The 24,378-nt window shown below is 41.6% G+C and overlaps 1 protein-coding gene across 1 annotated transcript in view; it reads right to left on the bottom strand.

The window, feature by feature from the left end:
• Nucleotides 1-24,378, bottom strand: part of GREB1 (growth regulating estrogen receptor binding 1) — a 607,716-nt gene that overhangs the window by 180,610 nt on the left and 402,728 nt on the right. The window contains 3 exon segments of the mRNA XM_029595920.1: nucleotides 3,117-3,309; nucleotides 21,741-21,921; nucleotides 22,014-22,211. Of these exon segments, the coding sequence (XP_029451780.1) occupies nucleotides 3,117-3,309; nucleotides 21,741-21,921; nucleotides 22,014-22,211 (572 nt within the window).

Below are 24,378 nucleotides of genomic sequence, written 5' to 3'. Positions count from 1 at the left end.
TTGTGTTACTTTTGACGGCTCATAAGATGGTTCCCTGAGCTGCCACATTCATCCCTGCCACTGCCTGATGCTGCCAGAGGCCTCCAGTTGTGATGGCATCCTGCCGTTGCCGAATGCCATCATCCTGGTCAAGCCGCTGCCCTTCCTTAGACGTGCACACGGATGTGCACACATAATATTCACACAGGGCGGGAATCCCTGAGTGGTGCCTACAGATGATGTCAACCTCCCGGCCTATATAAGATAAAGCCCCACAACAGTTCCTCACCTCAGTAACGAGTCTTCTACCTTGTAGTATGGGTGGCTTGTGTTCCTGGTTCCTCTGTTCCTGTTCTTCACCCAGTCTTGTCATCCAGCCTTGCCATCCAGCCTTGCCTTGTCCAGCTTACCCTTGTCCTATTCATTTGTCCAGTATCTTCCATGTGTCCTCATCCACCTTTGGCCTGATTCTCTGGATCCAGACCTCTTGCTTGGACCCGACCAAGACCTGACACTTCGCCTGGACCTGATCACGACTGTCTGCTGCCTGGACTTGACTCTTGCTAGCTGCCTTCCCCAACCTTGGCCTGTCTTTGGTTCTATTTCCACTTTAACATGCCCTAGGGACCCGCTAAGACTTTCCAGCCACCAAAAGCCAAGGGCTCAACCTAAAAGGGAGGCAGCTGGTAATGATGAAGCTATAGGGTGCCTTTGCCAGCTGCCAGCACAGACCTTGTGGGTTCACCTTCAAGGCTGCATCAATTATGCCATAGCACAAAGGACTCACACACCCGCTACCCATCACAGATAGTTAAGTCAGGAGTGGAGTAAGGGTGTTCCAGGCTGGAGTCAGCTTTCTGGCTAACTTATCTGCATAAATACTGATATTCAGCTTTAACTGGCTAAGGGTCTGATTTATTAAGGTTTTTCTCCCATAGGGAGGTCAATATTCAAAACTAAACATTTAAATGGATAACTTGGAGTTAGTTGGCTAACTTGTTAGCTGGCTAGATTTAGCATGCTACGGAATATCCAGTATAAATTAGCTGGATAAGTATATCTGACTAATTTATCTGGATGCCCCACAGCTGAGTATTGTCCTCAAGAAGTATAGCACACACAAAATGTACATACATACGTGAGTAAAATTGTTCATACAAATTAGCGTTTCTTCAAGGAAATTCCATTTCAATAAAGCATTGCCTATTCCTCCCCAATGCAGAGAGATGCATAGGCTTAACTCATGCTTTCTTAATGCTGGAAATTTAACTCATAGTCAGAGGTGGAGTAAACTTTCTGGGGCTGTTACTCTATAGGGCAGAACCTCAAGATTGTGGTATTTTGGATTTAAGTGCATAAAATATGATTTGTACACAGAACACATCTTCTTGCAGATAATATAGTGAATGTGCATAAATCATATTTTATGCATGCTAAGCAAGTCTGTATACATTTTTTCAGTTTACCATGCTGTTTGTTTGTTTGTTTGTTTGTTTGTTTTTAACTAATGATGCATTACCATACCATTAGCTTACTGCTTTGGGACTTGACTCTTTTTTTTTTAATATGTGTGTAAAAAAATGTGTGTTATGTTCAGCACATATTTTTTTATTCATTTCTTATTACATTGGAGTCAAAACAGAGTCTCTCCGTTTGCACCCTGTCTAGTGAATGGAACTGACCCTCTCCCCCACCCCCCAACCTCCCAGGGGCTGTGAATGGTGACTCCCCAGCATTCTCAGCTTCAGGGAGCCTGAGCAGCAGACACCATGCTCTGGAACTGTACCCAGCTCTCCCAGATGAAAACAAGGAGACAGCTTAGTATTGTGATAGCAAAAAGCATAATACATTATAAGACAGATACTCAGCGCCATTTAGCCAGATAAGTTTTGATTTAGAACATAAGAATATAAAGTCTGCCAAAGGTCCATCAAGCCCAGTATCCTGTTTCCAACAGTGGCCAATCCAAGTCACAAGTACCTGGCAAGTACCCAAACATTAGATAAATCACAAGCTACTATTGCTTATTAATTACTGTATTAGCAGTAATAGACTTAACTGGCTAAATGGCGGAAACTGACTATCTGCTCATGATCAGTGGCCTCCACTTAGCTGGATAACTACTTATTGGATACCTTTTAATCCGAATGAGTGGCGGGTAGGGCAAGGTCATTCCAAGGAGGAGCTGGGTTAGATGGATAAATTATCAGATATTCAGAGTTAGATGGGTAACTTATCCAGCTAACTCTGGTCATGCCACAGACCTATCCTAAAGTTAGCTGGATACAGTTAGAGGCTAGCTTTAGGATAGCAGCGTATACTCAATGATGCACAGGGTAAGTTCCCCAGTTTTTAACAAATATGAAACCCTCTTCCCTGCACCATTGTCTCATCCTGCTCTGCCTGCCTCTAGGGTCCTGTGTATGGAATGGGGAGCATTTCTGAGAATGCAACCCTGGAGGTTTTGGATTTCAGTTTCCTACTTACAGCCCAAATTTAGCCTCCAGAACCTCCCTCCTGTACCTTCCTATGTCATTGGTAGCCAAATGTATCACAACAATTGGCTCCATCCCACACTCTCTAAAATCTTATCTAGGTGGTGCATGAGGTCCACTACCTTCACACCAGGCAGGCAAGTTACCAAGCAATCCTCACTTTTCCACTTTAACATGAGCAGTTCATCAGCGGGGGGCACTCGGGTTTTGCCTCATCATTTCACTGTATAATCATATTTCCCAAGCAATCAGTATTTTCAGAATTATTTTTATAGGTAATTAAAATATTCAAACATTTTAACTTTTCGTCAAAACATGATGCATGGCATGCAGTCTACACCACCATGTTTTGAATGGAAATTAACATTTTTGAATACTGTATTTTAAATTTGCAAAAACTGATTGAAACATTAGAACCCTTTGCTCATATTAAAGTACAAAATATACACTGGATATTGTTTTTCATACTTGGTATAAGCACATCCAAGGAAGACTTTATTTGTGGAAACTTACTAAGTAGGGCCATGCCTATCAACTAGCATGACTGGGCTCTCTGGAGAATTTCCAGATACAGTGGATGGTTGCTTTCATTCTTAGAAGTTTCATAAATATTTACAAACAACAAAGTTACCCAATTCTTACATTACTGAATGAAGAAGGCCAATGGATCTCATTGTACGGGCTGATTTGGGTATACTGTGTTTGCAGGGCATACGGCAGAGAAGTCACATGTAGTGTCACAACATTTGATGCCTCTTTCACCTCCCTGCAGTTCAGCAGTCTATCAACAAGTCCTATGCAAGATTCACTTTGAGGGTAAAGACTGTGTACAGCACTGCCGAAAGGAAATAAAACAAAAACATTCTGGTGTTATTGACAATACATGCATTTGTGACAGTGCAACAAGAGTTCTAGGAGCCATAACTGGTCCTGGAGAAACTGGATTGTGACTGTGATACCTTTTACTGCACCAGTGAAAGCAAAATCCACATGTAGGGGCCTATGCAATAAAATGCGAAAAAACAATTTTAGTATGGTCTTGCAAAACACTTTAAAATGTGCATTAAAAAGCCACTAATGATGCAAAAAATATTTAGCATGCTTGTGATAGAAAATGTTAAAAATAGTGTGCTCACGCAATTCTCAGGACCAAATGCCTAAAAATGCGTTGGTTGAATGGAACGAGCTTGCTAAACTGCATATGTTGTCTTTTCCCCGACTCCTGCTGACTTCCAAGGGGTATACAATTAAGCCTGGTATATGGGGATTGCATGTCAGGGCAGAGGGAAAAAGTGGGAAAGCTAGGGAACTCCAGGTAGGGACGTCAAAGGAGAGAGGAGAGTTCCAGAACAAAAATTTAAATGACTGCTTGTTAAGAACCATCTGTCTTGTATGTCAGTAAGGATCGAAGAGAAGCGTCAAGAGGACACAGCAAAAAGCAGACCCAGGGAGGAATAGAAAGGGCACCAGCATTGGATCCTTCTCCCCTCTTTGACCACCTTGTAACGTAGGCACTGCAATAGCCACACCACACAGTCTGCTACTACCCCAAAGTTCATAGACATGAGCTCTGCACTCAAACCAAAACAAAAGGTCAGCTGAAAAAAGCTTTTGGGTTTGGACTGCTCTTCAGCTTCAAGCTTCTGAATACCTAAATTGGTCTTTAGTTACACTGTGTCCATGACAACAAAGGCCTTTATCCTCTGGAAAGCTATTGCTTGGAAATAGATTTGTTTTGCTTAAAGAAATGTGGATTGTTTTCAAGTGCATGCCTGTGTGTCTTCTCTATCACCCTTTTTTCTCTGACATTCTCTGCCTCTTTTCTCCCCTATCCTGCTGGTACCCTGGGAAGGCTTTCTTTGTATATTTGGGGGCAGGGAAGGATTAAGGAGCCCACTGGCTAGTTACTTGTCTCTGGGAGGAGGGAGCCCTTTGGAAGGAGCCTCCTGCCTTTGTAATGAGCCGGGATGTGGGGTTGAAACTCCAACACCACACACACAAAAAGGACTTTCATGGACAGATGCTTAAATGCCAGCAGTGCTCAATGGCCAGACTAACCCTAACAAGGACAGCAATGATCCTGAGAATTGAGCTGATACTTTCCACATCCGTATGAAATCTCTGTGCCTTGTACACTGTGAGGTGTAAAGCAATGCTTGAAGAGCCTCTGTAATATGTTACTACTTTGTTTGATAAAACTTATTTATGATATGAATATGTATATGTGTGTAATGATTTGTGCAAAAGTGTATGGTAGCTGTGCTTTGTTTTGGCAAAGAGAAGTGTGGTCAAATGTATTCATCCCCAAGGACGTAAGGGTACAGTTGTACAAGGTCATCTGCTGTCGATGGCTTTCATTTTTCAGGCCCTCTGTTTCCAGTTAGCTGAGCCTTCAAGTCCTCAAGTTTAGTGTGATCATGCAATATAACTTACCCTCACTAAGTAACATGCTCATGTTAGTAAGACAACACCAGGTCCCAATAAGTATTAAATAGTGTCCAGTTAGCAAGTGGTCACTAAATAGTGTTGAGGTTGAATGTACCATGCTATTTAGTGTGACCTTGGTAATCCATCACTTGCATACAATATTTCTTCATTTGCATGCAAGGATATACTTTTTTGCATGTTCATGCTACACACTTTTCAGCATGCAAAAAGGGACCTTAATGTGCATGCTAAAATTTATTGCATAGGTCCTATAATATCGTGCAAGAACTTTCAAGACCACATTGATTCATTCTGAAGGGACATATCTTAATAGTTCACTGGCTCCTATAATCTCAGGATTACTCTTAATATTATTTCAATAAAAGGTATCATAACCTACAAAGAATCAATTTGTATACAGAATTATTTGTGCATTCTACAGAGCAGTGTGTTAAAAGAAAATAAATGTCAAACCTAAATTCTTTAGCCAGACAGAAGTAGTGCCATGACCAATTTACAACTCAGACTGAATGTGCTCTCTAAACCAAGAAATTCATCAAACTTTCATTGTAAGCATAGGTGCTTGACTTCCTGACTTCCTGTTCAGTTACAGTCTCGTATCTAGATAAGCAGCATCATTTCTGTTTATAGGTCTTATGAAGGATGTGCAAAAAGAATGCATTTCTGCATTCATATCAAGCATTAATCAACAAACATAGCAAAAATACCAGATACTAGTTCTGCTTACCAATGCAATCTCTTTTATATTACTGAAGCATAAATCATTCTCATGTTGAAATCTAAAATAATCCAGCGAGGCACTTTAATGAAAACTTAAAGGAGCAGACCTATTAAAAGAATACATTTATCCCACCCATAACCAAAAGTACTAAGATGTCCCTTAGGATAAGCTTATTAGAAGAACCAAAAGACAAAACACAACAGAAAATTGATCTGTTAATGGAAAACAGCATATCTGTGTTCTACTTTTCACTAAACCAAATCAAAATATATTTCATAAAATAATCAACCCTTGTAAAAATCCATTAAAGGAACAGGTGAGTTTAACAAGCATTTATTTTTTGCAGTAAGTAGCCCATTTAAAATTTAATATACCCACGAATGTTTATTCTCCAGAAAAGACTGAACTGAGCAATTATATCAGGCATCCCCAAACTGTGTCCTCAAGGGATACAGCCTAGTCAGATTTAAAGGACTGCCCTAATGAATATGCATGAGATCTATTTACATACACTGCCTCCATTTATACAAATATATCTCATACATTATTATTGTGCAAATCCTGAAAACCTGACTGGGATGCAGCCCTCAAGGACTGAGTTTGGCAACCCCTAAAATACAGTATCCTTGCTTCAGAGGTTGCTTCCACTCAGTAGAACTGGTTCTTCTATTGCTGCCATTTTTTGAGTTTATGAAATTGTCACATTTATTTATTTATTTGTTTGTTTATTTATTTATTGTATGCCGATGTTCAACAAAAGTCATCATGTCGGTTCACATACAACAAAAATGAAAGAAAAATACAATGTGAAAAGTATAAGAAATGTCATTAAACAGGATAAATGAGGAGAATGAAGAAAGTAGAAGCAAAGGAGAAAAAAAAATTAAAATGAATATAGGATATGATTCTTATAAATGTTGAAAAAGCTTTAAGAAAAAATACTGATAGTGTATAAGTGGTGCAAGAAGGTGTAGAAAAGATAGTTAACTATTAGCTCTCATATCAGTCTACACCGTTAGTCACTTTTTACCCCTCAAAACTAGGGGTATGTAACCTCCAGTCCTCATAGACACCAATCCACTCGGGTTTTTAGGATATCGCTGATGAACATGCACAGTGAATATGTATGAGACAGATTTGTATATAATTGAAGCAGTATGTATGCAGATCTATCCCATGCAAAACCCAAACAAATTGGTGTCCATAAGGACTGGAAGTTGCCTACCCCTTCTCAAAACTCAGTGCCAATGATATTTGTAGAGAAATGTCTGGCAAGATTCTCACACTCCTAGCTAACCCCTGTTCTCTTTTTCAGCAGTAGAAGAATTTAGATTTATTTTTAGCCTGCCTTTCCAAAGGATGCTCAAGGTGGTTTATAGCATATTAAAATTCAATTTTAACATGTCCCTTCCTCAAACAGCTTACAATCTAAAGGCCGGATTTTAAAAGCGGTGCACATGTAAAAATTGGGGGTTACGCACATAGGGGCAGATTTTTAAACGAGCACGCGCGGGGTACATTTGTGCGTGCTGCTGCGCTCATGTTATAAAATCCAGGGTCGCCAGGCATAACTTGCGTGCGCTGGCCAGCTGCTGGCGCGTGAACCTCCAGCACAGCGGCTGTGCCGGAGACCTCGGTCCCGCCCCCGGACCGGCACCCCGCCCCCTTCCGCTCCTTTTTCAAAGCCCCGGGCCATACGCACGCCCCGGGGCTTGCGTGCGCCACCAAGCCTATGCAAAATAAGCTCGACACACACAGGGGGTTTTTAAAGAGTTATACGTGTATATTACGCGTGTAACCCTTTGAAAATCTACCCCATAGCTGGGCCTTGCATGCACCATGTGCATTTTAGAATGGGCCCAGCCATGCACATAACCCCCCAGTACGTGCCGAAGTGCTGGGCCTGGCAAAAGGGGCAGGCCAAGGGGCTGGCCAGGACAGCACCAGCAGTAAGTATTGAAACAAAAAAAGGGGGGTTAGTTAGGAATAGTTTATTTATTTATTTAGAAACATTTCTATACCGACGTTCATGAATAGACATATCACATCAGTTTACATCGAACCAAGGTTAAATTACATCGAACAATGGATATATCGAACAAGGTTAAATTACATCGAACAATGGATATATCGAACAATGGATACAACGAATAAGGGTGAATAAGGGTGACATCAAACAGGGATAGGCGGGAACAAGGTTAGCAAAATGTATATTACATTTAAACAATGGATGCATCGAACAGTGGATACATCAAACAGGGATAGGCAAGAACATGGGTGGACTTGGTTAATAACTTTCAGCACTTGTATGGCTGTAGAACAAACAAGAGTGGATAGGAAGACTAAAATGTATGCGGGTCGGTGATTTACTGGGGCCGTTAATATATACATTGGATGCCTCTAATGGCAAGAGGCCGAGGATGATGTTACGAGGAGTTGCAATGCTAAGGAGTTGCATTGATAAGTTTAGGGTCAGGGAGGAGAGGGGAAAAGGGAGGAAGGGTAGGGTTAGGGTTAGGGAACCGGGAAAATGTCTGATTGCATCGTCGCATGTAATTGGAAAATCCCACCCCCCCTCACATGCGAGTCGTGGGCCGCCTGCACATACACGTGCGGATTTTAAAATCAGGCGCACATGTGCGCATGGACATCAGCGCCGACACGCGCATGTTATAAAATAATCACGTCCTTATGCGCTCACTGGGAACTGCGGGCACATGGACGCGTGCGCTTTCATTTTAAAATCTACCTTTTAGTGGGTATCTATTTACCGGTATTTATTTAAACCAATTTATACTCCTGCCGATCTGAAAACCTGATGTGATAGGAGATATAACTTTCTTAAGATCACAAAGAATGAGATTTGAACTCTGGTTTCCCTGGATCTCAGCCCAATGTACTAACTTCTAGGTCAATTCTCCTAGTAGCAGTAAACTCCAAAGAAAACTCAAAAAGAAGAATCCTATAAGCAAAAACAATAAAATCCCAATAGTTTATTAAATAATGTGTCAATAAAACAGGACATTATGTTTTATAAGCATAAATATAATAACATTATTAATAAATAATACAATATTTTGGGAAAGAATAGTATAGAGTTGTGTAAGATCATGAAGAAAAGGAATTTGCAGATAGATATAAATTCTTGTTCTATATAGAATTCATGATCAGTCTCAATCATGAAATTCACAAAATCAATACCTTACTAGAAGGGACTGAAGCTCTATTCATCCAAATACTGCCTCTGCAGATAACCACTTATTGGTAAGGTAGAGTATAATGAAGTATGCATAGATTTTCTTGTAGCTGCTTTACAAATTTGTTGAATTGATGCCTGAGCTTTTTTGATCATAGATGTAGAATCTTATGAGGCATAGTAAGGTGATTTTCCTACAGACTTGTAATCTTTGAAATTGCCAATTGTATTCATCTGGAGATAGATGGCTCTGTTGCTGGCAGACCTTTTTTATGCAAACCACATCATATGAGCAACTGATTTAAATATGTATGCCCTATTCAAATAATATGCTCTTTGAACATCTAGGACTGGTAATTGTTGCATTATCATAGTAACAATTAGGATAAACGTTGGGAAAAGTATACCTTGGTTAATAAGAAAATGGTAATTTACTTCAAAAATAAAGGGTAGAGGTTGAAAAATCTGAGTACATGCTAATTCCTGGCCTAACACTCCTAGATAGAGGCCCCAGGAACCACAACTCAAACACAGTCTTTTAAGATCTAACTCCTCCGAAGCTGTTGTGCTCTCTGAGTATCTATGATTCTCTGAGAAGGGAAAATAATTTTCTTCTAGAACCTGTAGTCAATTTCCAATTTTTAAGTCAATTGTAAACAACACTAATGATCACAGCAGTAATAATCTTGCTGGAAACATTGGATGGTTTCCAACATAACTTCTAATGAATGGTGAAATTATTGAAAATTCTTTACAGCTTTTGTTGCTTCAATATAAAATGGTACAAATTAAAGTTTTTAAGTAGATTTGTGATCTTCCTTTTTTTTAGGCAAGTTTATTTGAATGGTTCAATTGAATTTCAAATGATATGTCCAATTTCTCTTCTTCTCCAATCATTATTAGGACAGTTTTTAGGGTCCCTCCCAATTGATAGGGCACAGTTCCTCTTGTTCAATTTAGTCAAAATTCATACAGAAATATCCCAAGCACTCCTACCTTTTCTAAATTTCTTCTTCCTTCTCTTTACCAAGTCTCTGCTTTACAGATCTCCAAAAGAGCAACCAATCGCAACTCCGCCCATGAAACCTCTTGTGCTCTTGTGGAATGAACCCGCTCCTGCTTCGGCAAAGAAGCGCTGGAATCTACATATGCTGCAGTGCCCTTCTCTTTAATCCAGCATGCCACTGTGTCTCTAGATGCTGCTACACCTTTCTGCACTCCTCCACAGAGAACAAAGAAATGACTGGAATGCTTGAAGGCTCTGGTAATCTTGAGATATCTCAATAGATGCCTTCTCACATCCAAAGGATGAAGACGCCGCATAGTCATCCACAACTGCCCATTTGTGAAATGACAGCAAAAAAACGAAATGATTTAGATGAAAATCCAAAACCACTTTTGGAGAAAGGAAGGAACCGTATGAATCTGAACCAATGTTCCCTCAAATTTTTGAAATGCTACGTGCACCCACATTTTCTTATTGTGCAGCTTTTTATAAGCAAAGTTCAAATTTGTGTGGTATAACCAGTATAATGCAAATATCAGGATTTCTTGTGTGCACAATGTTTTGTTGTGTGCGCAGAATTTACGACCTCTGTGCATGTGAACACGTACACAGCTTAGAAGGAACAGTGATCTGAACCTGCTCTTTTGTAATCAATAAGAAAAGCTCCCTGCAAGAAAGTGCCTGTAATTCCAATATCCTACAGGCTGAACAAAGAGCAACCAGAAACAAATGTTTGTTATTTGTTTATTTATTTATTTACTTATTTATTTGGTTTTATATACCAACATTCGATCGAGATATCACATCAGTTTACAGTAAAATGTTAGTTCAAATATGACATGTATTCTTATTTTTACAGGATAACTTAATAACTTTTACAGGATAATTAAGTAACTTTTACAATAACTTGTAATGTAAGCAGGCGCAAGGAAATAGCCTTAAGAGTAGCAAACCGTAGGACAAAACCAAGTTTAGCTCCCAAAATGAAACTGGAATCTGAAGGGGAAGATGAAAATGCTTAATGCCCCTCAAGAAAACAAGAAACATCTGGATAAGAAGCCAAAGATCTTCCCTGAATACAACCTCTATAGCAAGAGAGAGCTGCCATTTGCACCATCAAAATATTAAGAACCAAGTCCTTAGAGTGACAATCTTGCAAAAATTCCAAGATGAAAGAAATTGGTGCCATGCGAGAAGATCACTGATGCCCAGAACACCAATCCTTGAAAATTCTCCAAATCTGTACATAAGCCAAGAAAGTGGAGAATTTCCTAGCCTTAAGCAGCATGGACACCACTGCAGGAGAATAAACTTTTTTTCTTTTCTTTTTTTTTTTTTTACTAATTATGCTTTCTCAAGAGCCAGACCATAAGACAAAATTGATCCGGATCTTTGTGAAAAATTGGATACTGGCAAAGGAACTCCTCATGAGATGGGAGCCTCAGAGGAATGCAGCACAGCAGATGAAAAAGATCCGCATACCATGGCTGATGAGGCCAATTAAGGGCAATAAACAACAACAACCCTGGATGCGCGGCCACTTTTTGAAGCAGCCTGCCTATCATGGGCCAAGGAGGGAAGACATATAAACTCCCCAACCCATCCCCTGTGGCCATTCCTGAACTAAGGCATTGATTCCACATGAGAGAGCATCCCCTCTTTTGGCTGAAGAACCTATGCACCTTTGCATTTTGGTCGATTCCGGTAGTTCCCACCTAACTACTATCAAACTGAAAGGGCCATAGCCCTGGATCTATGACATTGTGACTGAGAAAGTTTGCTTAGACTTTGTCTATGCCAGCCTATTTGACATTTCTGCAGCATTTGACACTGTAGAATATCCATTATTATTATACCAATTTTCTGCACTAGGAATTCAAGGCACTGTTCTAAAAGGGTTCAATTCATATCTTTCAGAAAGTAAGTTTCAGAAGAGGGTAAGTAGTTCTCACTCAAAATAGTATAATGTTACTGCTGGGGTACCCCAAGGCGCTGCCCTGTCTGCGACTCTTTTTAATGTCTACTTGTTCCCTTTATGCAAATTGCTTGCTGGCCTTGGTGTTAATTATAAGATCTATGCAGATGATATCCATTTTTTCTTTGTGTACCAAGAATCATGGTCATTTACTCTGAAATTATTAGAAATTTACTTGAATGCAATTCATATTTGGCTTTCTCATAACAAATTGCAACTAAATGTAAATAAAACTGAAATATTAATTCTCTCTCCTCAGAAAAATAGCACAGCTTTCCCAAAACCTTTTTATTTTAAAGGACAAGAAATAAGTATTAAACAGCAAGCTCGTAACTTGGGTGTCATAACTGATAACTTATTAGGAATGAAATACCACATTAGTAATTTAGTTAAAAATTCTTTCTTCAAATTATGAATACTCAAAAATGTAAAACCACTATTAGACTTGCAAGATTTCAGAACAGTCCTCCAGACTTTGATGTTAACTGGACTGGACTACTGTAATGCCATTTTGATTGGTTTACCTAATACTACTCTCAGACCCTTACAAATAGTACAGAATGCAGCAGTACGCTTATTTACTGGAACCAGGATGCGCAAACATATTACACCAATTTCAGAAGCCCTATATTAGCTTCCAATACAACAAAGAATTTATTACAAAATAATATCCACAATACATAAAACTCCATAAAATGCTTCCTCACCATGGGCTGATGCATACAAATTTACAAACCATCTCATGTTCTTAGATCTAAAGGCAAAAATCTATTAGAAATTCCCTCTATTAAAGTAGCCAGGCTTGGCATTATCCACGAGGGCCTTCTCAGTTGCAGGACACATTATTTGGAATGCGTTCCCAGAAAGCATATGTTTAATATCTTGCAACAGCAAGTCCACTTCCAAGGAGACTTAAAGGCTTGGAGTTCCTCCTTGATGATGTATGTATGCTACCACCATGGCATTATTGAACATTTTGCAAACTGCTTGTCCCACAATCCGAAGCACAAATTTGAGGAATGCCAGCTGAATCGCCCAGGCATTCAGGTGGTTGATGGACCAGGATGCTTCTTCGGAGGACCACTGATCCTGAGCGAAAAGCTTCTGATAATACACACCCCAGCTCGACAGACTGTCATCCATCGTCACTATGATCCAAGCCGAGGTCACTGACTCCACCCCTTGGCTCCAATTGCCTATTGTCCAGCTACTATTATAGATTTTGCCTTGCCAAGTCTGGAGGCGGCAGGCTCAGAATTGTCTTGGGATTGGGGATTCCACCTGCACAGCAATGCCCTTTGAAGAGTCTGCATATGTATCCTTGCCCAAAACACCAGATCTAATGCCACCGCCATGGATCAAAAAATCTGAAGATAGGACAACACCGATGGATTCTCAGCCCCTACACACCCTCCCTCCCTCACCACCCCATCCATTTTATGGCTTCCTGATATTCAGTCACCACCTTTCCCCCTGCCCCCTTGTACAGTTCCTACCCCACCCCGCCTCCCCTATGCGCTTCATCCCCCACCCCCGCGCTACCCCCCACTTTGTCATCTCTTGTATATAATTAATTTATGTCCAACCTGGTTAACCACATGTAATCTCATTTAATAACTGTGGCACCCGTTGGCTCTACAGTAAAGTTGTCACCTTTTAACTTCCTATCCTTCCTCCATCTATCATTGTAATTTCCTTTCTCAGTTGTCTGTAAACCGACATGATGTTTTTTACGAATGCCGGTATATAAAAGTTATAAATAAATAAATAAATAAAGTTATAAATAAAATAAATAAATCTCCAATGCCCAGCTTTGGCTACACAGTTTCTGAACTCTCTATGATGTGAGACATTCATGACCTACCTCCATACTGAAAAGAGCATCCAGATACTCCAGATTCTGAGAGGACTGAAGATTATTCTTTGAAAAATTGACAATCCACCCCAAGTCCTGTAACACTTGAATTACTCACTGGGAGCTCAAAAAATCTTTCACATAAATTTTGAAATTTGATATAAGAAACATATATCTTGGATTCTTATATATGTGAGTAAAAGGAGGAAAAGACCTCAGCATTATGACATATCTTGTTAATCAAACTTGATATGTCATTGTTTTTTCAATCATTGGTCAAAAACCTCCATCCTTCCATAAATCTTTACTCTTTAATCAACATGAGTTTTTTTATATTTTTTCTTTTTTGTAAAATGGAGAACTTATCTTAACGTTGCAGTTCTCTTCAATAGATCAGAATGTCAAGACAAAACCTGCCACTGGGAGGCCAAAATGCTCTCCTGAAGGGACTTCGCTCTTATCAGTCAATTGTCTAGATATGAGTGTACTAAAATATCTTTCTTACACAGTGTCACTGCCACCACCACCATCACCAAACCAAAGGGCAGGGCCTGAAACTGAAAATGCTGACCCAGAACTGCAGAAAACACTGATGATCCTTTTGAATTGAAATGTGCCTCCATTAAATCCAAGGATCTCAGAAATTCCCCCTTTTGAACCGCCATAATCACCAACCGTAAAGTTTCCATCTGAAAGTGAGTCATCTTCAAGAAGTCGATAACCTGCATGAGGTCCAGAATAGGGCATAAGGACCCATCTTTCTTTGGGACCACAAAGTATATGGAATAGTGTCCCAGACCTTCCTGGCCTTTCAGAATGGAAATGATAGCCTTCAAGTCCAGAAGCCGTTGCAGAGTGGACTGTATAGCCTCTCTTTTCTCGGGCGAGCGATAAGGGGAAACCAGGACAGTCAAATTCCAATGCGTAACCATATTTTATAATCTCCAAGACCCACTGGTCTGACATAATCTGGGCCTATCTCTGATAAAACAGTGATAGATGGCAGCCTATCTCTGGTTCTGGAAATAGGGCTCCCAAGTACTCATTGTGCCGCTCTGGAGGATCCAGAATCAGAAGAGCCATATTTACGTCCCTTCTTGGGATGAAAGAACGGGAATCTACATAAGACCTAGACCTCTGACTCATAGAAACTCTGTCATGCTTGAATCTCCTGGAGTCTCCTTACTTAGGATGAGAGGAGAAATTCCAAGAAAGTCTACTTGCTCTATCCTCTGGGAGATGTTGTGCTTTTGAGTCAACCCAGGCTTTTGCCATCTTCTATAGCTCTTCTCCAAACAAGAGCCATCCTTTGAAGGGCAATTTAGTCAAATTAATCTTAGAAATAGAATCCGCTGACCAGTTCCACATCCAGAATGGCCTCTGAGCTGCAGTTATGGAAGCCACACCTCTGGCTGCGGAGCACACTAAATCGTACCAAGCATTAGCCAGATATGCTGCTCTGGGCTCCAAAGGTGGGGAATTGTCCCATAATTCCTACTGGCATCCTGTGCTGGACATAGCCAACACCTCATAACAATACAGCAACAAGCTACAAACTGAAGATTCATACCCATAGCCTCAAAGGTTTGCATCAGCACAGCTTCTATCTTTCTGTCTTGCACAACTTTAAACACTACACCCCCTTCTACTAGCATGGTTGTTTTCTTTGTCATCAAACATACTAAAGCATCCACCCTAGAAAACCAAAACCGATCTTTCATCTATGGGTCTAAGGAAGAAATCTTGACCTTTAAAGTTGGCCTCTGGAACCTCCCATTCCAAATCTATTTAATCTTGCATTGCCTGATGAAAGGGAAAGAAGCACCAGGACTTCTGCAAACTGACCATTACAGGGTCTTCCTTAGGAATCAAGGCCTCATCCTTTTTGTCATCTGTGATCTGTAGAGTGTGCAGAGACTGAAATATAAAGCATGTTAACTCATCCCTGTGAAAGAAGTGCAGCATGGAAGTGTAGTCCTCCCCTCAGGAGGGACCTCACCATCTTCCAAGTCTCCTTCTCTATCACCATGGGGAAAATTTTTAAATCCCTTCAGGGAATCTTCCAAGTGAGACAAATCCTCCTCAGGTCCCCCCTTGTCTTCCACTGCTCTTATCTTCTTCTGCTCCCATGGGACTGGGACCAAAGGGGCAGGAACAGCAGGAGCAGGGGATGCTGGAAGGGTAGAAATGGCTCCAAGAATTGCATCTTGCCCCATGTAAAAGACATGCAAACCCTTCAAAATCACCACCCAGAGCAAAGAGGAGATGTCCAAACCGGGAACAGCAGGCATTGCAGTTGTAACAGTGGCAACCGCCCTCAGACCTATAGACAAATCCATCTGATGCTCGGGACTGAGGAGGGGGCCCAAACTCCCGTTCATTGTTCCATGGCTGTAAGAAGGCCAGTGGACCCTCCTACATTGTAAACATTCCTCCCAAAATCTTTCCTGTGCCAGAGCTGCTTGCTGCCAAGAAATCATGTTTTTGTAATTCACCTCAGGCCACGGAACAGGCCTTGCACACCTGGGATGCACTGCCTATCTGCACTTTCCTTATATGGCAAGCAGTGCAGAAAACAGTTTTTCTCTCACTCTCTCCTACCAGTGCCATGTTGTTAATTTTGGGCTGCTACACAAGAATGTGATTCCCAGGCAAAATTTACTGGGACAGACCCCAACACCATGCCTCAAGCCAGAAACTGAACTTAATCACTGCCATGGCATACTACCATTGAGCAGATCTTCGAACCACAGAGCTGCCTTTTCTATTGTCTTTATTAATCCCTTAAAGAAATATCTCCCAAAAGTAAAAAGAGGAAGAATAATTCAGGAAGGGAGGAAGAGAAGAAGGAGGTGTTATGGTTAGAGGTGTTTGAGTGGATTCTCGGGGTACTGTGGAGATGACCATGCCCACAGGGAGGAGCCCTGTGAGGAGCCACAATACCTGGCTAGACTCAGGACACACAAACACAGAGATTTGTCTTTTATTGAACAACTGATGAGTTCCACCAGAGGTGGTAGTAGTGAGGCAATCCAGAGATAGCAGTCCAGGGATCCTCAGCAGAGGAGACCCGTCTCACAGAGGTGGTTAGGGAAGTCTGGTTGCAGGTTCCCAGTGCAGCAGAGCTGTAGATGAGACAGACTGACAAGTTAGATTACTCACTAAGATGGTAGCTGTCTGGTAGCGATTCCAGTAGGCAGACGTAGATGGTTACAGGCACTGAGACAGGGAGAGCAGGCCCTCGAGGAGAGAGTACCTGAACCTAGTAAGGCACGTGAAAGAAAGCAAAGGGCCCCCGAGGAGCGGGTACGCAGGTTAGAGAATCCCTGAGGGGCAGAGAGAGCTTCTAGCGGCAGCAAGGAAGCGGCAGAGTAGCTCAGACCGGAGGCTTTCCATCCATTCATGATCCTTGCTAACTCAATGAGCTAGTAAACAAGCACAGGCTAAATACCTGGATGGCGTGACGTCACTCGAGGGGGACGCCCTCGAGCTTCCCGCCATGACGTGGACAAAGATGCAGGTGGTGTGCGCACGCGCACTTTAGGACATCCTTAGGAAAAACATGGCGTGAGGCTTTGCCATAGCCATTCCAGGGATACCGGAGAGCGCAGCTTGCAGACGCGGCGGCAGCCATCTTCCCAAGGCTAGCGGAGAGAGCAGAGAGAGAGGTGAGGCACAAACGTCGAAGCTGTCTGAGACCGACGGACGCAACAGGAGGAGAAGCAGAGTGGATGAAAATATTCAGCCTTAAACCCCCTAGAAGTCCCCTGGTCCTACCTTGTTCAATAGAGGGAGAGAGAGCAGCTGCTATAACCTGTGGAGTTTGTCCCTTATTTAACTCTCCTTTATATGATTGAGAAAATAAGTAGGAACCCTGCTCTATTGAAGAAGGGAGAATCTGAGTTTGTCACCTCAGGAGTCCTGAATATCATGGTCTAGCAGGCTGGAGTCAGGAAGCACCCCCACAGAGGCAATACAGGTCTGCAGGACAGGACTGGATCTGGTCATCTACCCAACTAACACCCTCCCCCAAAGGTTGAACCTTTGGGTTCTGGGGACCAACAGGACTCGTCTTCTGTTGAATATGAGGGCATGCACTGGGAGCTGAGTTCAGGCTGGGAGTTGAGGTCATGCACAAACTGAATGAGGCGGGGCAGACTGGATGAGGCAATATTGGCTGGAGAAGGTATAGCAGGCTGGAAGGTGAGGGCAGGCACAGACTGAGAGCTAGCCACAGGGACTGGCTTAGGGCTGGCTACAGGTACTGACTGAGGACTGGATATAGAGCACAAGCTGGGGCTAGATCTGAGACAAAGGACAAGGGCAAAGCCTGGGGAACAGACAAGGAACTAAACTGGACTGGACAGGACAAGGACAGGACTGGACTAGACAAGGACAGGGCTTTACTAGACAAGGACAGGTCTGCACTAGATAAGGACAGGACTGGATCAGATAGGTAATAGGGAACAAGAAAGCCCAAGAGGGCATGATACTGGGCAAGGTAATCCTAGTAGGCCTGGAGGCCATAAGGTAAGACAGAAAAGCCCAAGAGATCACAGAGCAAAGCCAGAAAGCCTGGAACGGCCCAGAGCAAGGCAAGAGCCGAGGCCACACAGCAAGGCAGAAGGCCCAGATGGGTCGCAAGGCAGAAGGCCTGGAAAGGCCACAAGGCAAGATAGAAGGCCCAGAGGCCAAAAGGCTGGGCAAGGCAGAAGGCCCAGAAGACACAAGGTTAGGCAAGGCAAGAGGCCCGGGGGCCACAAGGCTAGACAAGGTAGAATAGTGAAGTAAGAGTGGCCAGGTCAGAGACCTGAGGTGACTCAATGTAGAGGCACTGAGGCATTGAGCAGACTGGGTTAAGTTGGGCTGAGGCTGAGGTTTAGTGTGACCAGTGAGGAAGTAAACATCAGAGCTAAGAGAGAGACTTGCTGAAGATCCCTAGTGGAAGGAAGGTTGCGCAGAAGAAGGAACCTTGGCACAAGGAGCCTGCTTAGCAGGCAAAACCATGACACTGAAGATTGTTTAAAAATACAATCCTAGAGGCGCAGTCCATATGTATTTCTGCGCATTAAGAAAGGTGGAAGGAAGGAAAAACGATTACCGTCATGGTTAAAAGGTGAGGTGAAAGAGGCTATTTTAGCCAAAAAAACATCCTTCAAAAACTGGAAGAAGGATCCATCTGAAGAAAATAGGATAAAACATAAGCATTGTCAAGCTAAGTGTAAAACATTGATAAGACAGGCGAAGAGAGAATTTGAAATGAAATTGGCCATAGAGGCAAAAACTCATAATAAAAACTTTTTTTTAAATATATCCAAAGCAAGAAACCTGTGAGGGAGTCGGTTGGACCATTAGATGACAGAGGGGTTAAAGGGGCTCTTAGGGAAGATAAGGCCATTGCAGAAAAACTAAATGAATTCTTTGCTTCCGTGTTTACTAATGAGGATTTTGGGGAGATACCAGATCCGGAGATGGTTTTCAGGGGTGATGAGTCAGACGAACTGAATGAAATCACTGTGAACCTGGAAGATGTAGTAGGCCAGATTGACATACTAAAGAGTAGCAAATCACCTGGACCGGATGGTATGCATCCTAGGGTTCTGAAGGAACTCAAAAATGAAATTTCTGATCTATTAGTTAAAATTTGTAACCTATCATTAAAATCATCCATTGTACCTGAAGACTGGAGGGTGGCCAATGTAACCCCAATATTTAAAAAAGGCTCCAGGGGCGATCCAGGTAACTATGGACCAGTGAGCCTGACTTCAGTGCCGGGAAAAATAGTGGAAACTATTCTCAAGAACAAAATTGTAAAGCATATAGAAAGACATGATTTAATGGAACATAGTCAACATGGATTTACCCAAGGGAAGTCTTGCCTAACAAATCTGCTTCATTTTTTTGAAGGGGTTAATAAACATGTGGATAAAGGTGAACCGGTAGATGTAGTGTATTTGGATTTTCAGAAGCGTTTGACAAAGTCCCTCATGAGAGGCTTCTACGTAAACTAAAAAGTCATGGGATAGGAGGCGATGTCCTTTCATGGATTACAAGCTGGTTAAAAGACAGGAAACAGAGAGTAGGATTAAATGGTCAATTTTCTCAGTGGAAAAGGGTAAACAGTGGAGTGCCTCAGGGATCTGTACTTGGACCGGTGCTTTTCAATATATATATAAATGATCTGGAAAGGAATACGACGAGTGAGGTTATCAAATTTGCAGATGATACAAAATTATTTAGAGTAGTTAAATCACAAGCAGACTGTGATACATTGCAGGAGGACCTTGCAAGACTTGAAGATTGGGCATCCAAATGGCAGATGAAATTTAATGTGGACAAGTGCAAGGTGTTGCATATAGGGAAAAATAACCGTTGCTGTAGTTACACGATGTTAGGTTCCATATTAGGAGCTACCACCCAGGAAAAAGATCTAGGCATCATAGTGGATAATACTTTAAAATCGTCAGCTCAGTGTGCTGCAGCAGTCAAAAAAGCAAATAGAATGTTAGGAATTATTAGGAAGAGAATGGTTAATAGAACGGAAAATGTCATAATGCCTCTATATCGCTCAATGGTGAGACCACACCTTGAATACTGTGTACAATTCTGGTCGCTGCATCTCAAAGATATAGTTGCGATGGAGAAGGTACAGAGAAGGGCAACCAAAATGATAAAGGGGATGGAACAGCTTCCCTATGAGGATAGGCTGAAGAGATTAGGGCTGTTCAGCTTGGAGAAGAGATGGCTGAGGGGGGATATGATAGAGGTCTTTAAGATCATGAGAGGTCTTGAAAGAGTAGATGTGACTCAGTTATTTTCACTTTCGAATAATAGAAGGACTAGGGGGCATTCCATGAAGTTAGCAAGTAGCACATTGAAGACTAATCGGAGAAAATTCTTTTTCACTCAACGCACAATAAAGCTCTGGAATTTGTTGCCAGAGGATGTGGTTAGTGCAGTTAGTGTAGCTGGGTTCAAAAAAGGTTTGGATAAGTTCTTGGAGGAGAAGTCCATTAATGGCTATTAATCAATTTTACTTAGGGAATAGCCACTGCTATTAATTGCATCAGTAGCATGGGATCTTCTTAGTGTTTGGGTAATTGCCAGGTTCTTGTGGCCTGGTTTTGGCCTCTGTTGGAAACAGGATGCTGGGCTTGATGGACCCTTGGTCTGACCCAGCATGGCAATTTCTTATGTTCTTATGTTCTTTGACCAGCTATACAGGTCCAGGTCCGTAGCATGGAATGCTTGTCAGTCATCTTCTGAAGACAAGGGTATACTGGCACTCTGGTGTCAATGCAGAGGTATATAAGAGGTGACATCAGCGAGCCTTTTGGTCTCTGTGTCCATTTATTGGTTGGGTTGCATAACCTACTGGTGCTGCCTAGAGTAGTCTGACTGGATGAAGAGGAATATAAGATTTATAAATAAAATAAAATAATATACTGTTTTCCACATGGCTCACTACACGGGGGAAAGTGGGGGGAGTTAGCATTAATGGTAATGCAAGCATCTACATTGCCATTAACACATCAATGCACGTTAGTAAATAGACCCCCCCCCCCCCTTAGTTTAGTTTTAGAAAATATAACTGCTTTATTTTGCAGACACTGTTGCCACAGGAGAAATAGGCAGTGGATAAAAGATAACCAAGACTCAGTTTATATCCAAAATGTTTCCTCAAGAAGATAATGACTGAACAATAAAGCATCTAGACACAAATTATATTTTCAGAAATCCAACAAATTAATGTATATTAGAATATATGGAACAATTTTCTCATACAAAGCTTTACTGATAACCCACCTGGAACTGAACCACTAAATTATGCACTAAATTATAATACAGATGGATAACAGCTCTTCATGCAAGAAAGTAGTGCCATATATTTCTAGTCAGATTATTTTATCTACTTGCACTACTGGATGAAATTTATTCAGACTACTCTTACGAGATTGTTTGCTTCTCTTTTTCCCTAGCAGTTTATCGTGCCAACATAATTTATCTGAAATAATCTAGAAAAGTTTACAAAAAGTTGTTAACTTAAAAAAAAATGTAATCTTACCTCATAAGATCCCAGTGTGCATGATCATGGATTAGAACAAAAAGTGTGTGTGGATTTTCCATGGACCTTTGCAGAAATGCTGTAAACTTAGTCTGGGCATCAGCATCTAGTTTTAAGACATACTGCTCTACTCTCTGCTTTGTAAACAACTCCTTTTCTAGGCCTAATTCAACTAAAACACCTATTGAAAATAAAAGAAAAAAAAGTTAATTAATCAGAATGATATCATCACCACCTTGTGATAATAGCTTACTGCAAAGGAAAGTCTCATACCTGAATGCCAGAGATGAAACAAGGTCTGTTGATAGGTCACTTCAGAAGGAGGAACACAAATAAGAAAATCAACTTTTTCGAAGGAACCCAAATCCAGATTCTGAGTGCTGGAGTCAGCGATTGAGCAGACATGGGACAGCAGTTTCTGAGCCACAGCTAGCTGAGATGGGCGAATTTGATGCCATTCAACACTGTAACCTGAACAGAGAGATGAAAAGATACTCAATTAGATGTCTAGAGGTCCATATTCAGACATAGTCCAGATAGCAAAGCTAGCCATGAATATTTATAGACACACTACTGAATATAGCTGTCTGTCTTAAAGGTAGCCGGCTAACTACAGCTGGATAACCTTAGGAAAGCTTTTTGGCCTGACAAAATTTAGCCGGCTATGTCATCCAACTAACTCTGAATATCGGAGTTAGCCAGTCAACTTATCCGGCTAACTCAATTCCTCCCAGTAATGTCCCCGGAACACCCCTAATTTAGCTGGCTAGAATTTAGCTGGATATGTGCCCAAATATTCATTTAGTCGATTAACTTCTCAGTTAGCTGGGTAACTGCTTTTGAAATGGACCTCTCAGAAACTAATCTTACGTCTTTCATTATCTGACCTGAAATTCCATGGCAACTGCCTTATGTTCAGTTGGAAACCATGTGCATTGTGAACGTTACTCAAGAGAACAGACCTTAGTCAGAACCAAGGCGGCTCTGGCCCCCCCAAAATAAATAAAATAATGAGACCAATCACATGGCGACGGCTCACTCCCTTCCCCACCCCTCCCCTTAAACCAAAAAAATGGCTCCTTAGCTACAAGATTCCCTTCTCAATAAGGGCAATCCCTTCCCCTTCCAAAAATTATTAAATCGTTTGGTCTAGGGGTCCCTCCCCCCCAACCCTTAAACCAGAATCCCCACCCCCAATCCCCCCAAAATTACCCTGGTAGTCTAGGGGGACCAGGTGGACCCCCAACCCTACATTCCTACCCCCCGCACCTCTGAAATGAATCTTCGATAGCTGGGTGGGGGAGGTCCAGAGTGTCCCTAACTCCGGGTAAATTCACATGATCTTGTCCCTATCATGTGACAGGGGCAAGGTCCAAGAATCAGATCTAGGCCATGTAGCCTAAGGCTGATCATCTGTCATGTTATAGGGGCAAGGTCACATGAATGCCATTTTGAAAAATGCCATCGATGGGCCCGAACTAGGGACACTTGATTTTAGAGATACAGGGCGGGGGGACCACTACACCCCAATGATTTAACTTTCTTTGAAAGAGAAGGGAAGGGATGGCCCTTATGAGGGGGTATCTTGTACCTAAGGGCCATTTTTTTTACTTTAAAGGAAGGGGCTGGGAAAGGAGTGGGCGGCTGCCATGCAACTGGCATCATTATTTTGCATTTATTTCAGGGGGGGCCAGAGCCACCTCAGAAGGTAGTGGAGGCAGGCAGGTGTCTCCATTAACCCACGTTACCCTTTTTTGCTGGTTTAGGGAGATGTTTTGGACATCCTGGCCCTTTAATATTCCTATGGGACCATCAGGGACCTGCGTTAGCGGCCCAATGCTCCTTTTGGAAAATAGCTATCCCTCCCTTAAATGCACTAAAGTAATGGGGCTGCAAAGTCAGCCACATTAATTTATTACCATAGCACTACTTATGCATAAGCTACTTTGCAGGCATTAGACAATTTTATGCATGTAAATACATGCAAAACAGCTTATCTATTGTGTGATATCATGTGATAGTGCTGCAATATGGCGATATCGTGCGATAAACAGCTTAGTAAATCCACCTAGAAGTTACACAGATTTAGTAGCTCTGTTCTGAACACCCTCATCCCACCCCTCACTTATCCAGATAACCTTTTAGCCTGATAAAAAGTTATCCAGATAAATGGTGACCGCTGAACTTGGCTGAACATTGAAACAGCACAACTTAGCCAGATAAGTACAAACTTATCAGTAAATGGCACTCAATATCAGCCTTCTTGTGTTTTCAAAAGATTAATTGTCATTCACTGCTCAAATTTATTAGAATAAATGCTCTAATAATTGTACATCCTTTTCTAAATCAAGGCTATTTTTCCTTCATAACAGGTAATCACTGTTTCCTTTAAAAAGGCTCTAACCCCCATATTTGAAAAATATCTAGCATGTTCCTTTCTTTTTAACCCTTGTAAAATACAATTTAAATTTGTTTTGTACTCTTCTGTATTTATATTTATTTACTATATTGAGGTAGAGCAGTTAGCTTCAAGTAGTCTCTGCCAGTACAGCTCCCCTAGCACCTAAAGGAGCGTGGGTGAAGCATACATTGTGGCTTTAAAAGCTAACAGTTTGAAAATGTTAATTTTCCTCTTCCT

The sequence above is a fragment of the Rhinatrema bivittatum genome, chromosome 3, assembly GCF_901001135.1.
Source record: "Rhinatrema bivittatum chromosome 3, aRhiBiv1.1, whole genome shotgun sequence".
Classification (NCBI taxonomy): Eukaryota; Metazoa; Chordata; class Amphibia; order Gymnophiona; family Rhinatrematidae; genus Rhinatrema; species Rhinatrema bivittatum.
This window is presented reverse-complemented; position numbering and strand designations above follow the sequence as displayed.